This window comes from Amblyomma maculatum, chromosome 1 (assembly GCF_055883805.1).
Source record: "Amblyomma maculatum isolate TAMU_Amacu chromosome 1, ASM5588380v1, whole genome shotgun sequence".
NCBI lineage: Eukaryota > Metazoa > Arthropoda > Arachnida > Ixodida > Ixodidae > Amblyomma > Amblyomma maculatum.
In genome coordinates this window covers 182411538-182426428 of record NC_139344.1, presented here as the reverse complement: position 1 = coordinate 182426428, position 14891 = coordinate 182411538, and the positions used below count along the sequence as shown (strand labels likewise).

The 14891-nt window shown below is 44.3% G+C and overlaps 1 protein-coding gene and 1 long non-coding RNA gene across 6 annotated transcripts; one reads left to right on the top strand and one right to left on the bottom strand.

The window, feature by feature from the left end:
- Positions 1–2391, bottom strand: strat (RAB interacting factor STRAT). 2 transcript variants are annotated; one of them, XM_084589743.1, is made up of 3 exons: positions 2219–2391; positions 1950–2136; positions 1–1440 (listed from the first exon to the last, which is right to left on the bottom strand). In XM_084589743.1, exons 2-3 carry the CDS (start codon positions 2103–2105, stop codon positions 1219–1221), a joined length of 378 nt encoding a protein of 125 aa, XP_084445869.1. In that variant the 5' UTR covers positions 2106–2136; positions 2219–2391; the 3' UTR covers positions 1–1218. The 2 variants fall into 2 exon arrangements, with proteins under 2 accessions (XP_084445869.1, XP_084445870.1); XM_084589744.1 differs by having other exon boundaries at positions 1950–2133; positions 2219–2390.
- A 3071-nt stretch (positions 2392–5462) lies between these two features.
- On the top strand, positions 5463–12158 carry LOC146205057 (uncharacterized). Of its 4 annotated transcripts, none has more exons than XR_014704113.1 (3): positions 5463–5718; positions 7087–7200; positions 11977–12158. It is a non-coding gene; the product is annotated as an uncharacterized LOC146205057 (long non-coding RNA). The 4 variants fall into 4 exon arrangements; XR_014704112.1 differs by having other exon boundaries at positions 5485–5718; positions 7087–7212; XR_014704114.1 differs by lacking the exons at positions 5463–5718; positions 7087–7200 and adding an exon at positions 7231–7862.
- The last annotated feature ends 2733 nt before the right edge of the window (positions 12159–14891 follow it).

Genomic DNA, 14891 nt, shown 5'->3' with positions numbered 1-14891 from the left:
GTGCAAGGTTGGTTCTTTACTGATCCAAGGTATACAATAAAGACATTGGGATGCAACAAGACAGACAAATTATGTATCATAAACAATGTCATCAACTACGGTTTGTTTGGCTTGGTTCATGGTGTTCATTGTCACAATGTGACTCTATGAGAGACGCCGTAGTGGACAGCTCTGGAAATTTCGACCACCGGAGGTTCTTTAACGTGCAATAACATAGCACAGTACAAGGGTGCCTTGCTTTTCGCCTCCATCGAAAAGCAGCTGCCGCTGACGGAATGCCATCTACTATGGCATTTGGTTTTTAAGAGATGCCCACAAAAAAACTGATATAGAGCTCAGCTTCACTGATTCAGGAGTGTAAAACCAATTTTTTTTCTGCATCAAAAGCAATAACTACCACAGGACACTATGCAAATAAAAAAATCCAAACTTCATGGCATGTCAAATGACAATATTTGAAACTTGGAACAAAAACTGACTGACTGCCTTTTGTCAAATGGCTGATACGAGTGCAATGCCTCTCAATGTGAAGCTTTATTTTGTATTGCTCACTGTATCACCAAAAACATAAGGAAAACATGAGCATGTGATATCATATTACATGCTCCATAGATGTTTCAAGATATGTGAAAAGCAACAAGACCCATAAATTCATGAATGCAACCTCTACAACAGTATAAACATTTACTGCATTTTGCAAGCCAATATTACAAATCCCATAACAGCATAAAAAATTGCCCCTAAGCACATTCAACTCCATTATAGCAGCACATCAAGCAAAATGCTGCAGGTTCACTGCCAACTTTTGCTGTTTTCTTTAACATCGGTAAAAGAAAGTAAACATACAACATGTTGTACATTATCACCCACTGTAAACATGGCAAAGTCCTCTACTGAAGATAAAAATGAAAACAACAATGCCACAGCTGAAGTTCGTCGTCCAAAGCACTGCTGTATGAACCACTGTCGAAGAATACAAAGCATTTCCCTTACAAGCAGGACTGAAAAAATTTATTTAGATAGCTAATGCTTAATTACAAAGCGAATTTTTAAAAATGAGAAGCCATGTAGCAGGCTTGTCGATACTTTAGTTAGAGAAGCAAGCACTACCTATGACCAAGTATTACTTCACAGGGTAACAGAATCAGGCACTACACTGTCACCACCAAGGCAATCCATGCCTATGAATGCACCACAATTAGATGCATGACAAGAGTTTCACAGATGGCGCACTCTTGAAAGGGCCACAAACGATTTCCTTGTCTCCAAGCTGTGCCAGCCCACAGGGCCACGCTCGCAGTCAGCACAAGCCAGATATTTGGTCTGGCCAACAGTGTTACTGAATCCAATGTTCTCAAAAGTGTAGATGTCATTTACACACCAAAAGTCTGTCACCTTTTCAACCACCTTGCTGTCACCATCCACCACTGGCAAGTCATACTGCGGAAAGGGCAAAAAGACAAACGTTTATCTGTAATCTGTTGCCACAACAGCAATCAAACATTGTAACACTGCCTGGCAAATATGTGATTACTGGAAAAAAAGAAATAAAAGCTAGCTTAACGTTTGCGTTCTGAAATTGATCCCAATTACGACGCAAGTGAGACAAGCACAAAGAAACAACAGGGCCTACACGCAAAACATTGCCCTCATTCTTGTCCATACGGACTCACAGATGGATACTCATCAAAAGTGAACAGAATTCCCTTTGGGCACTTATTTACTCTCAACTGCTTTTTAACACTAAAGTGCAGACTATCACGCTACTGGGACGACTTCCCACCAACCTTCATGCAGTTTCATCGTTTTCAGCACACCTGTAATCGCGCGTATTAAGCCACGAACTCGGGCCGAGGAGCAATAAAACCTGCTATTACGATCAAAGTACGCAACTTGGAGCGCCCGCCTTACGACTGGTAAAAACTGAGAACACAAGGCGGTTGTGTTACCTGTGTGCAGACCAATTCGCACATGCCAACGTTGAGAATCCGCGACGAGCAGTACTTGCACTCAATGGGCACTTTGTTCTTGCCGTTCTCTACTAGCCTGTCCATTTCTTTCTCACCGCCAGCAAAACTTCGCGGCGCGTTTTCGCTGTTGTCCATAGCAGTGGTGTCCTTCCGACGCTAGTTTCTGCTGAAAGGACAGGTGATAGGAAAGCATGAGCAGGGGCCGAAAACCCGAAAGTACGTAGGATACGGACTACGGGAATTTTTACCGTAATCGAGGTTTCACATTTGGTCAGCTGCAATCAAAGGAGGCCAAAACTCGTTTGATATGCGCGTTTAAAACAACATGGAATTATGCACTATTGCACTATACACGATTTTTATAGCAAGCTACCGCCGTAAGCCGCAACATTGGATGCTTTGACTTTGACTTTGGCTCTTTGGCTTTGACTTTACGCATTAATTCTGAATTGCACGGGGGTGGAGCGTCATCCTGCCGCAAACTCTGTACAGTGCCTATTTTTTTTTCTGTAAGATTGTTCTTTTTTTTCTGTTCTTTTCCCTAAATCTAACCGCTAAGATATGTATCAACTCATCATCATCATCAAGTCCGCAATGTTGTTACTAGACTTATACTAGGGGTGCGTTCCAATTCTTAGACGTCTAGCAAGACTGCTTCGTAGACGTCTAAGTAGACGTCTACAGGTTCGCGTATTGGAACGCGTCTACCTGTTTACGCCTAGCGTCACCTCGCGGCATAAAGGTTGAACTAAACCGTTTTAACAACTATTATAACGCTGTTTTCTTTAAAGATTTACGACAATACAGGTGAAAATCACGTTTTTAATGGTTCGCCGATTTTTTGCAGCAACAATATTACATGTGTAATCGCCACAGCGTAGATAGACTATTAATAGGTTAACTTGTAGCAGACCGACTTCTCACGCAATGAGCCATATCACGAATTGACGGAAGAGAACGTTAGTCCGTTTTTCCTTTTTTATTACTGATGCTGAAGTGTACATGCTTCTCAGATGTCCCATTCACACAGCTGTACGAATGAAAACATGCAAAATACTGTAAACTTGAGGGGATTACGGACGAAAGGTGATAACCGGCTACAGCAAACGAAAAACTGTGCCGTTACACCTGTAGTCTGTAGTCACTAGACGAGGAAACCAAAGACAACAACTCGTTTTAATAATCTACAGGCACAAAAAAATCAATGCGCAACAAGTCGGCATCGTCAGGCGAGTTCGTTATTCCGAGATTAACTGAAAATCCGCGGAAGAGTTTGCCACGGCTACTACAGCAAGATAGAAACACACACGTGCGCCGTACAGTAGCCGTCCTGACTCCCGGCGATGTGCCCAGAAAGCGACGAGTTCGTCGATAACATCACGACTGAAGAAACTCGTCAAGTTAAAAGAGAAGACCAACAGCATCCAACGCACGCTTTCCTCTTAAGCGCGGTAAAAGAATCTGCAGTGCTATGAATCTCACGACCATAAAGACAGCTAAATTAGCCTCTAGCTAGCGCATACATTGACGTAACAACTCACGTTTGAAAGATCGTTCATATGCATATACTCCGGCGTTCGCAAAGAGCCCGACCACCGCACAACTACTGCAACAACCGCACGCACGACTCGCTCAGCGCGAAACGCGCTCTGTCCGCCATGTTTAGACAGCAAAGTAGTCTGCATCGATGTTGACTTCGGCGAAGCCGTCTTCGCGAGACTGCTTCGCGAGAATTGGAACGCGTCCCAAGATGGCGGCTGCTCGCGTAGCCGTCTAAGTAGACGTCTACGAGGGGGTATTGGAACGCACCCTAGAGTGCACTACCCGCCGGGGTGGCGCAGTGGTTGTAGGGTGCCTAGGGAAATGTGGTCACGTGTCTAACGTATTACTACCGCGTTAATAGCATATAAATGTAGCAAGTATAAAATATTTTGTTAGACAATAACTAAAATGACAAGATAAAGTTTTAAGCATTACTTTTATGCACTCTTGAATATGCATATTATTAACAAAAATACAACAGGTACAAAAAGCAGGGACGGCTGGGGAAATCCCTGACCGTGCTGAACCTAGGTACCCATCAGCCGTCATGAGGAAAGTGGGCGGAGCCTCGCGGGTTCAGCTCGCTATTTACTGGGTGATGCTACATTCACACCAAATCGGTCTAGGGGCGGGGACTCCGCTTTTCACGTGATCAGTGACGTCATGGCGTCGGCAAGAAATACATACCATAAAAAAGCGCGCTCCTGCGCCTTCCTTCCGGCCGCCGATCCGCGTGCGCGCTTCTCGATCTTCTCTATCCATTCCACTGTTTCCTCGCGACCACGAGTGACGCTCCTGAACGTCAAGAACTCATTTTGCGACGCTACCTCAGCGACATACATGAGGAGGGAGGCTACTGACATTGATACCTGAAATGCGAAGAAGATTGTAAAAAGTCGGAGAGATCTCGGCTGACAACGTAAAGTATAGCTGTGCGGACTTCACGAGAGTTCGATTCGTCACCCAAAGGTAAGTTCTTTTCACAGTGACGGCGCTTCTAGCCAGTAATATATGTATGTGTATACGCATGCAAGCATTACTCGATTTTTCTTGCGCCGTTTAGCTGCAGCACGACAGCATTAAGGCGAACTGTGCAATGCTGTAATGTGAATTTTATACTGTACATAAGAGCAATAATTTCGCTTTTCGATTGTAGCAAGGATTGCGCAAAATTTATTTGCGTGCGCGCGAAAGAGAGAGAGAGTGTGTGCATGTGTGTGTATGTGAGTCATTTATACGAATCTAATAAATGCGTACCTCTTTACATGTTCTCCATGATTCATCATATGACGGAAAAATTCTTATGGACGCGTGCCTTTCCGGGTAGAGAAAGAAGTTGTAAAAATCTGCATCCTCGGCGAAGAATACTGGAAGAATGACAACTCGGTATGTGCAAGATTTGAAATTGATGATGGTTATACCTAGCTGATTTTCTTTTTTTTTTTTCATTCAACTAGCGTTAGTAATTTAGCCTTTCTGTAACCGCCTGTAACTACATATACAAATCTGCATGCACATGCATATAGATTCAAGAATGATATCAGGAGCCCTATCCCAGACGGCCACTGACGTCCGACGGACAACCGAACTCGGCCGCAACTCGGCGGCCGATTTCGGACGTCCGCCGGAATTCCGGCGTACGTACGAAAGCGGATGGTCGAATCCGTTCGCCCAGCGGACAGCCGCCGTACGTCCGCCACTGGATTTGCTTTTACACAGCTATGATATAGTTTGTAGTCGTCGTGCTCGTCTGAACTGCGTATAAATCAGTAATACCGTCAAGTCTGCATTATATGATGCCAGAGCGAATCAATGCGATAGAAAGCGTTTTCATTAAACAGTTTTTTTTATTTTCTGCGTGTTTCATCGTTGAATTCTTCCATCAAAAATTTTTGATTAAAAGTTAAATGACCATTAAACATTTTTCTATCATGATGCTTCGGTGAAATTTTAATCAGTGGCTGAATAGACGCAGCAAGCAGCGAGCTCAAAAAGAACGAAACCGAACCTATCCTAAAAAAAATCTGAAATGAGCCAATCCAATCCACCTGACAAGTTGAAGTTTAGTCATGGAAGATGGCTTCACGTTTCCGTGTTCTGCATTTTCTGCGCAGTTACAAATACCTACGGCTGTAATGCACTGCTAGCATCGTTTTTGCTGTGGCTTTGTGCGGCTGGCACACTTTGTTCACCCGCCGATTCCAAAGTAAGTATTTCACCGAACTTTTGTTTCTTTAGTGGAACTTTTCGATGCACCGATAGTGGTGAGCTTTTGGGTAAGGAAACAGCTCTGTACAGCAGCCGAACGGTCGAGTGTTTTAGGCGAGACTGACAGGATGGCTCCGCGCCGACTAACTAAAGTGCAGCCTCAAGTCTGAGGGCCATCTTTCTCGGCATTACTGGATGCTGCGCCAGTAAGCCGCGCAACTTCTCTGTCTCTGATAAAGGAGTGCCTGCCCGAGCTTTAAAGGAGTTAATTTGTTAACCATGCGCAACGTGCTGAGTTGTAAAAACTATACGAGAAAACTTTTGCACTCCTCGAGCCTATCGTGCGACATGCCTACACTTGTGAAAACGTCGCGAGTTTTTTTTTTTTTTTTAATGGACAGCCGCTGATCTTTCTCTCTCGAGCTTTACGGCAACTACAGTTTCCAGAAGGAACGGCTGTAGCTACTAAATAACTAAAGGTTTAGTACTCTCCTTCAGCTTTGACGAACCAGGACAGCACCTTGCGCATGTTGGTTATGCATGTGGGGCCGAACCGCGCAGAACAACCGGACAAGGAGATGTGAGAAAAAAAAAAAGTCAGCACTTGTCTTTTTCTTGACCCGTTGTTCTGCGCTGTTCTGGCACGAATTTGACATACCGCCGCCGCGATACAGTTGGGCTGTGAGCTCTGGTGCCTGCAACGCCTTCTTTTATGCAAAACAGGCATACTGGGAGTCCATGCAAGCCGCGGGCTCTAAAAAAAAACAAAAAAAAAAACGAGTTGAGTAAAAGTGAGATGAAAACAAAATTGTTGTTGCTTTGTCCTTACAGATATTCAAAGGCTCCTCAGAACTTCACTGCATTATTGACAGCGAGATAATGCCAAAGCTACACTAGAGCCATGCAGCACCTTATAGTGCATGATACTGAGCTTATGTCTCGCACTGAAAGCTCTTACCATGTTCTTAGATTATCATATTAAAGTAGCTTTAAACCCATGCTTGTTAATACAGTGATAGCCATAAATTGAATCTAGGGCATCATGCTCACATACAAGGCTTCTGATAACCGCTGGTCACATGATGTGGGCTATAGCAGAAACCTGTACCTGGTCATCTTACAAGCATTTGTGCAATTGATGCTTTTAATGTGTTGTAAAAGTTTTTGTGTTCTGTTTCTGTATGGGAATGCTTTCCTTATTGAAGGCTAACATTTGGCTTGCTACAGCAAAACCTCTACCTAGTCATCCTAAAAACAGCACTGCAGTTGGTGCTTTTAGTGTGTTGTAAAAGTATTTGTGTTCTGCTTCTGTATGGCAATGCTTTTCTCGTTGAAGACTAGCATGAGGCTTCCGAAAATTTTTCAGATGCCATTTGCTGTAGCCGATTTCGTAGGCCAACAGGAAGCAGCATTTTGAACATGGAAAACTGTCATCCACGGGGGAAAAACAGCAACATCCCTTTGCATTCTCATTTCTTTGGTATGGCTAAAAGTGAGTATTGTATCATTATCTATATTATTAATATTGAATCATGATTGTCAGTGTTGAAGTTGTTTGAGCGTGATGATTTTAAACACACAGGACATCCCTTCGGCATTAAGGTTTTAGCTTGTTTACATGTAGGATGTAGAACTGGTTTCAACAAACTTTATGCAGCAAATTCTTTTTACATTGTCCACCATGTTACTTTTTGTCATTGTCCATTGAAGTAAATAACCAGTATTTTACGTTTACACAGTCGTCCACTCTTAGCTTGAATGGGAATGTGTGGCATGCAGTTTGCAAAATAGCAATGCATCCGTCACAGCCATGCATCAAGGCTAAGTGGCTTGTGCGTAGAGGGACCAGCCGCTCCAGCTTCACATCATCTGCCTCTTTGCTCCGGTGTGCAGACGTGCATTGAGGCAAAGTGGTTTATGTGTAGAGAAACCAGGAGCTTCTTTGTCACATCTGGCTGTTTGTTACGGTGTGCAGATGCGCATCGAGGCAAAATGGCGGATGTGTAGAGGGACCAGGAGCTGCTGCTTAACGTCCTTCGCCTCTTTACTACAGTGCACAGCCGTGCATTGATGCTAAGTGGCTTGTGCATGGAGGGCCCAGGAGCTGCAGCTTCACGTCTGCCTCTTCGCTCAGGTACGCAGGTGCATATTGAGGCAAGATGGCTTATGCATAGAGGGACCAGGAGCTGCTGTGTGGCGTAGTCTGTATATTTGCTATGGTGCGTATCGAAGTACAATGGGGGGCTCGTGTAAAGGTACCATGAGCTGCTGCGTCATGTCGTCTGCCTCTTTACTATGGTGCGCAAGCATGCATCAAGGCAAAGTGGCTTATGCATAGAAGGACCAGGAGCTGTTGCTTCACATCTGCTATGATGCGCAGCTGCGTATTGTGGGTGGTGGTGGAAAGCATTGCCATCAGATACAAATACAGGAGGTTACTCACTAGCTGACCCTGAGGGAGCCTGACCTGACAAAAACAAGGGGTCCCTAGTTTGGGACCCCAGTGGTGGTAGAGGGACTAGAACTGGTACTTCACGCTGTCTGCCTCTTCGCTACGGTGTGCAGCTGCGATGGATGCAGTGGCATCTCAAAAAGTGCATGCCACGCACTCGCATGTTCAGCCTGAGTGGACGACTGTGTACCTGCTATAGCTTTGTTATTCATAGAATAAACCTAGGCCAAGTTGGATAGCTCACCTCATATGTGGTCAGCAAAGAAAAGCCACTCCAGAAAATCTGATGCATTTACTGTCATAGGATTCTTATTCATATACATGCTACTGACAAGTCAGATTCTTCACCCTCAGAAATGCCAGAAAAATAACCAAGGGTGCGTCTGTAATAGTCTAGCTTGCTCTTTCTCTGCAGACTTGAGTGAGATGTGTGTTCCATTGCTGTGGGTGGGACAGGTGTGAATCTTTGATTTTAAGCTTGCAACAAGTATGTTATTGTAGTTTAAAGGCAAAACGGTACTAATAATCGTAGCCCCCCGTGGCCTTTATCCCCTTTTAATAGTGTTGCTAGACACTGAATTATTAGTTTACTGTGCACTTTTTCTGTCTAGTTAATGTGCGGAGATGTACAGCCTCGTCCACTTCTAGCTATAACATGCTCACCGCCTTCAAAACGCTGTTGCGTTCGAACCGGCCACACAATAAAGCTAAGTGGCAGGCCATGTGAAGCAGCACATCCGGGTCCCTGTGTGTGTGCACCGATTTGCATCGATATGTGGCTGTTTCGTACGTAATGTTGATTTGAAAGCAGTGTCTGTGTTATAGCTAGAAGTGGACGACCCTGTACATATATTTATATGACTTGGAGTTGTCGACTTTGCACTTAGAAATATTGTAGCGTTATCTGATGTGTTGCTTTCATTTCTTTAATGATTTCTGTAAGGGATCGGTGGGTATGCTAGGCACCATTATTAGTCTGCTCTTTTTGGGTCACCTGTTCAATGCCCAGCTGCGGCCGTCTCCCACTTGCCCTCGGACAGGAGGCAGAGAGACGCGCACAGAGAGGCAGCTACAGTGCTTAACGGAAACGTAGGCAGAGAGGGAAAGAAGTCCCCTCTTCCGAGGACTTTGCTGTCGCACTCGAAGACGCGGGGACAAGCAGTTTGTTCTCGTTGCTGTGTCATGTAGGCGGCTCATTTTTATTTCAGGAGCTTTACGAACAGTATACAACTAAGGGGTCCTTAGTACTCTGACTGGACCCATCACCCGGAGGTAGCACAGCTTTGAAACGAGCACCTCTTTTGGAAGAACTGCTTATCGTTCAAAGAAAAAACTCTGTCAGGTTGAAGGGTGTAAGGCCCTCTTCCTTGTTGGGGAGCCCATAAAAGTGACTATTATTCAGTGCAGGCGCGCTGAGTGGGGTCTCGTTGAGGATTCCAACCCTGAATGTCAACAATGGTGGGAGATGGCGGCGTTGAAAAAAGGCAAGTGTGTAACAGTGACGGTATGATGCGGAGCGGGAGGATGTGGGTTGGCTCTTCTGATGTGGTCCGCAATGGTGCTGACTCGGACGCCAATAATTGCAATAATTGCCCTGTAAAAGGAGCCGCCAAGGATGCAAGCTTTGGGCAATGGTTGCGTACGTGGGACACCGTTTTGATGGGTTCTATTTATTTTTTCTCTTTTTTTTTTCCTAGGGGAGAGAGTTTGGCATGTGACCTAGTGAGCCAATCATTTCGAGGTCCATTCTCTAAATTCCGTTTGTTGTGAAACGAATTTGTTGTCCCTTTGGCATTGCTTGTATTAGGGAGAGGATGAAGAACTTATGAAAGCGGAAAGACATGCCAAAATGTTTGTTAGCCAGTCATGTGTGAGTTCGTTGTCATTGGGGATGAGAAATGTGGGCGGTGTCCCGAAGTTAATGAAACGGCCCCGCGGCCTGGAGAACTCGTTCTGAGCTAGATTTTGATCTCTTTCCTCTTCGGCATAGATCATGGTCATTGTTTCACCTGTTGTAAATACGTACATTCATGTATAAAATTTTCAGTTCATCTTCCTCTCCGTGTGCAAGTTGTTGTGGCCAGATGCAGTAAATTCACTATTTTCATTTGGATATAACGTGCCTTTCTGAAGATGGTGAGCTCTTGTCCAATCCTGTAAGAAAGCAGTAAAGTGCTCCCAAATCTTCCACAAAACTGTGTGATATCTTTAATACTAACTGCGGCTTGGTGTCACTCAAAACATGTAGTTGAGGTAGATTTCTTCCCCCCCCCCTCTTTTTGTTCGTTCAAATGAGGACCAGCGGACACTAACTCTTGCTTTTGTAATGCCCTAGGCCCCGCCTTAAGGCAGTACTCCAATGTCAATACCATTTTTATAGCTATGGCTGTCCAACAGCACTAATGTCTTTTATACACTTCTTTTACTAATCTCTTACCCAAGTGGTGGCTTATACTGCGGGGGCGAAAGTCTCTGGACAGTATGTCTGGAGATTTTGGACTAGAATCGCGATGTAAACGAATTGTGACCTTATTTCTCTTGCACACATGAAAGAACTAACGTTCAACTTTCACATCGACAAGTATGGTCCGAGTTTCCTGGTCGATGTAAAAGTTATGTGCTTTGATTGCAGTTTGTGTAGTTCACACACTTGTCCCCGATATTACATAGGGGCAAATTAGGTGCGTTTACAGGGGCAGTTTCTTTGGCGCCCACTACCTTCCCCATAAAAAAGCTACAGTGTTGCTTGTGAACAGCTGGCTGCATTTATAAATACTATTATTTTTTTTTTAATTTGTTGTGCGTAGTTGAGAAATCCATGACATACATGCACAGCTGGTTGCCAGAATTATGCAACCATATTTCAGTAACTAACATCCATGCTGCATGCTGCCGGTAATACATCAGGAGCTTGTGGTTGTCAGCTTTTTGTGTTTTGTGTAACTATTAGCCTTGCTATTGTAATGTCACATATAGCGCTGTGGGTAAACAAATAACTTTACTTTTAACTCTTGTAGAAGCATGAACACTGCGCAATCACTGCGGCGGGCTATGCTTCCACATTGGGCTTTAGCCACATGTCAAATGTCTATCTTTATTCTGCTGCAGCAGCTTGCATGTTATCAGATAAGTTACTTCGTCGCAGCTGCTCTAAGGAGACGCTTTCTAGACGCTTGTAGCCTAGATGTTGATGTCTATATACCCCCGACACGCCCAGGGAATGTCTTTGGTAGAGGGTACATGGAAACCAGCGAAATGTGCAGTTTACAGAACAAAAAGGTAACAATTTTCAATGATGTTATTATTGATCACTTCTTTTCAGAGCAGGAACAATGACTTTAGAAATCTGCCTGTTAAACCGCTCAAAATGCAGGTTTCTGCCGCCAATGCGTACCTGTGTAATACTGCAATGCTCTGGCTGTGCTTTATGTTCATATACAGCATCCTTTATGCTTAGTTTCTCTGCATGTGCACTCCATGTCTTGGGCATTGCTGAGGGCGCATAGCATCAAGCATAACATGCCATGTTTGGTCAGAGTGGCATGTTCAAAGAGACGACATAAAAACATTAAAATACTGAATGCCAGGTTCTGGTCAAACTACGTTTGTATCTTTTGTTATTCTGCATGGGTTTTGCTGCAGTTATATGACCTTTCTATATAGTATGTGACAGTTCTGAATGGAGATGCATGCGTACAGTGCCATCTGGGAAAAGCAATTGAGAGAAACTGGCAGTTGCCCTTGGAGATGTGTAATCAAAGTTCAGCACAGATAACTTGAATTTCATTTTCCCTTCTATTGCAGGAGGAGCCCAGCCTGCTCTTTCCATCTTAGGCCTGAAAGACCAGCAACAGCTGATCGAGCAAATGCACAGGATAGTAACTGCTCCTGGAATCCCGGCCTGCGGAGGCCGCCCACAGAGAACTTGATCATCTCCTCGTTAATTCCGAAATATTAGGTTTCAATAAATACCTTTTCCTTCACCACCTCCCCAAGGGGAGAGCTGTCACGGCCAAGGATAATTAAAAAAAATTATTCAAGTAGATTCTTAATACTCCAGTTGGCCTGCATTTTACCATGCCATTCCTTAACATCGATATTATTTTAGTGTAGACTATTTATGCATGCAGTTTTTGCAATAAAGCAAAAAAAAATGCTTTTTTTACAACCTCGCATGCTGGTATGCCTATGCACTTGTCAATGCCTTCGAAGGCTATTGTCAATGCCTTCCGGGCAACTTAGCAAAGGTGAGTTCTCAAGTGCTGGCTGGATTAAGATTTGAAGGACTTCAAGGACATTTGTGTGTGGTAGGTGCACGACAGCTTTTTCAAAAAAAAAAAAAAGACACAACCTTGTCCAAGAGGGCTACAAACTCTGGTTTTGGATAATATGCAGTCCGCTAGAATCTTCTCCTCGCAGAACTTTCGCTGGTTTCAAGAAGGATAGCACAATTACGTCGCACCCGAAGTCACTGATTAACTTCACAATGTATCCAGCGACGTAAGCTAAACCAGAATACGTGACAGTGGATGACAGGAGATATCATCACTTCTTTCAGTTCCTCGGTTACTGATTGCGGCAGAGCTGAGATGATTTCGTCGGTGTCTACACTAGGTGCCCAGGCGCGCAATACAGTGCGACATACAACTCCTATAGTCACCTCTGAATAAATAGCACAGAGAAAAACTTTTATATCCATTATTGAGGAGTGTCCCTTGAGTAACAGTGGCAAGTGTGTAATAAGCAAAACATTCTACCAAAATAATGGGGCAGCGATTGCTCTCTAAGGCATTACTGCACAGATAGTTACAAGGAACTATTAGTTCAAAAACATACTAGAAAAAGAAAATATTGCTAGGAATTAAGTGCTTGAAATAGATTTCCTGTTTTTTCATGAAATAATCATGATATCGTGTAAACATTTCATTAAACCAACGTTTATTTGCAAAATTAAAATAATGTTTATAATACAACATAAAACATTTGCTGGTCTATAAATTATAGCAAAATTGAAAACAAAACTTAAAAGCGTTAACTCTGACGTTATACTAATACTTTATGTCATGTAAGCATTGTGTAACTTACATTACATTTTTATAAAATTATTTTCATCTTCGGTGTTACCTCGATGGTTTCTCATCTAGCGCTGAAAGACGGTTTCGCCATTGCTGCTGTTATGTTTGCCTTGAAGAAGCTTCGATGTGATCACTGCTCACTCACTTTTTTTTATTCATCTTCTTGTACAGGCTTGGGCAAACATTCAGATTAAAATGAACAAAAGTAGATACCATGCCGCAATACATGTCATATGCTTGTCGAGCGTTTGCTGAGCGACAGTGTTTTTTAATATAAAGACTCCATTCACGTGTGTAGCACGCTGACAGGATGCCGCTGCGGCGTCTACCTTCTGTAATCTTTCATTTAGGGGCTGCACTCACAACGAAACCCGCGGGCGACAGCACGAAACCAGGCAAAAGCCACCCGCTGCCACTGAAGCAGATGCGGAGCGAACAGTGCCCCTTGCGGCGGCGGAGAGTCAAGGAGAAAAGTTCCCATTGTTTAACAAACACATTCCCTATAATCTTCACATTTTAAATAAGATAAGCCCAACAAAATACACGAGTTATTGTCCTTGGTGCGGTGCAAGCCCCACACTCTATCACATCTCTTGGGAATGCCAGGACAAACCTGACCCAACGTTACTAGTGCCATGCCCGACACACGAGCAGTGGGAGGCGGCCCTGACCAGCGACAACCTGGACCAGCAAGCCTGGATTATCCAGCTAGTCCGCAAGTCAGCTGCTGCCAGCGGAGCCCTGGACTAGGGGCACCGACCACCCAGCTCCTGCGAATTCTTACTGATTTTTGCGCGCTCTCTCCCTCGAGACCGGCCGTGGCTGCGCATGCGCGAGAAGAAAGAAGGTAGGCGAGGAGGAATAGTTTGTAATCTGGCGGATGTGAGGTAATAAACTGTTCATTTTTGTGGACACCAAGAGTGCCGCCGCGAATTAAGGCCGGCATAACCCGTGTCCGGTATCCCCCCCCCCCCCCCCCCCAAGAATAACCCAAAGACACCAACCAACCAACCAACCAACCAACCAACCAACCATTTTTGTGTTTTGCTTGCGCTTACTCTCAGACCCAGGAGCTTTTCTTTTTCTTTTTTTTTTATTTTTGTTTTCAACTTTGTCGCGCAGCGGCGATGGCGAAAGGTTCGTTTGCATCGCATTGTTTCAGATCGACCGGACTGAAATGGATTCTGCAAAAAAGGTTGGGTGATAGATTGGGTGGCACGCATCCCTGCAGCTTTCTCCAAACTTTCGTGAGTACTGCGAAACACAGCGCAAAGCAAGTGTTGCATTCCGTACTTGCCTCGCCAACTCATTGCACCGCTGCCCCCTCGTTACAGATTGTTTGGAATTTTTTTTTCTGCATCGGCGCGCTATTGTTCAGCGATCTCGATTATTTTTTCGTAATCTTACTGTGAGTATTTGTAGTGACTTCAAGTGAAGTGTAGACGAAATAGGGAGCCCTTTGTGTGTGTGTGTGTGTGTGTGTGTGTGTGTGTGTGTGTGTGTGTGTGTGTGTGTGTGTGTGTGTGTGTGTGTGTGTGTGTGTGTGTGTGTGTGTGTGTGTGTGTGTGTGTGTGTGTGTGTGTGTGTGTGTGTGTGTGTGTGTGTGTGTGTGTGTGTGTGTGTGTGCGCGTGCGCGTATGCATA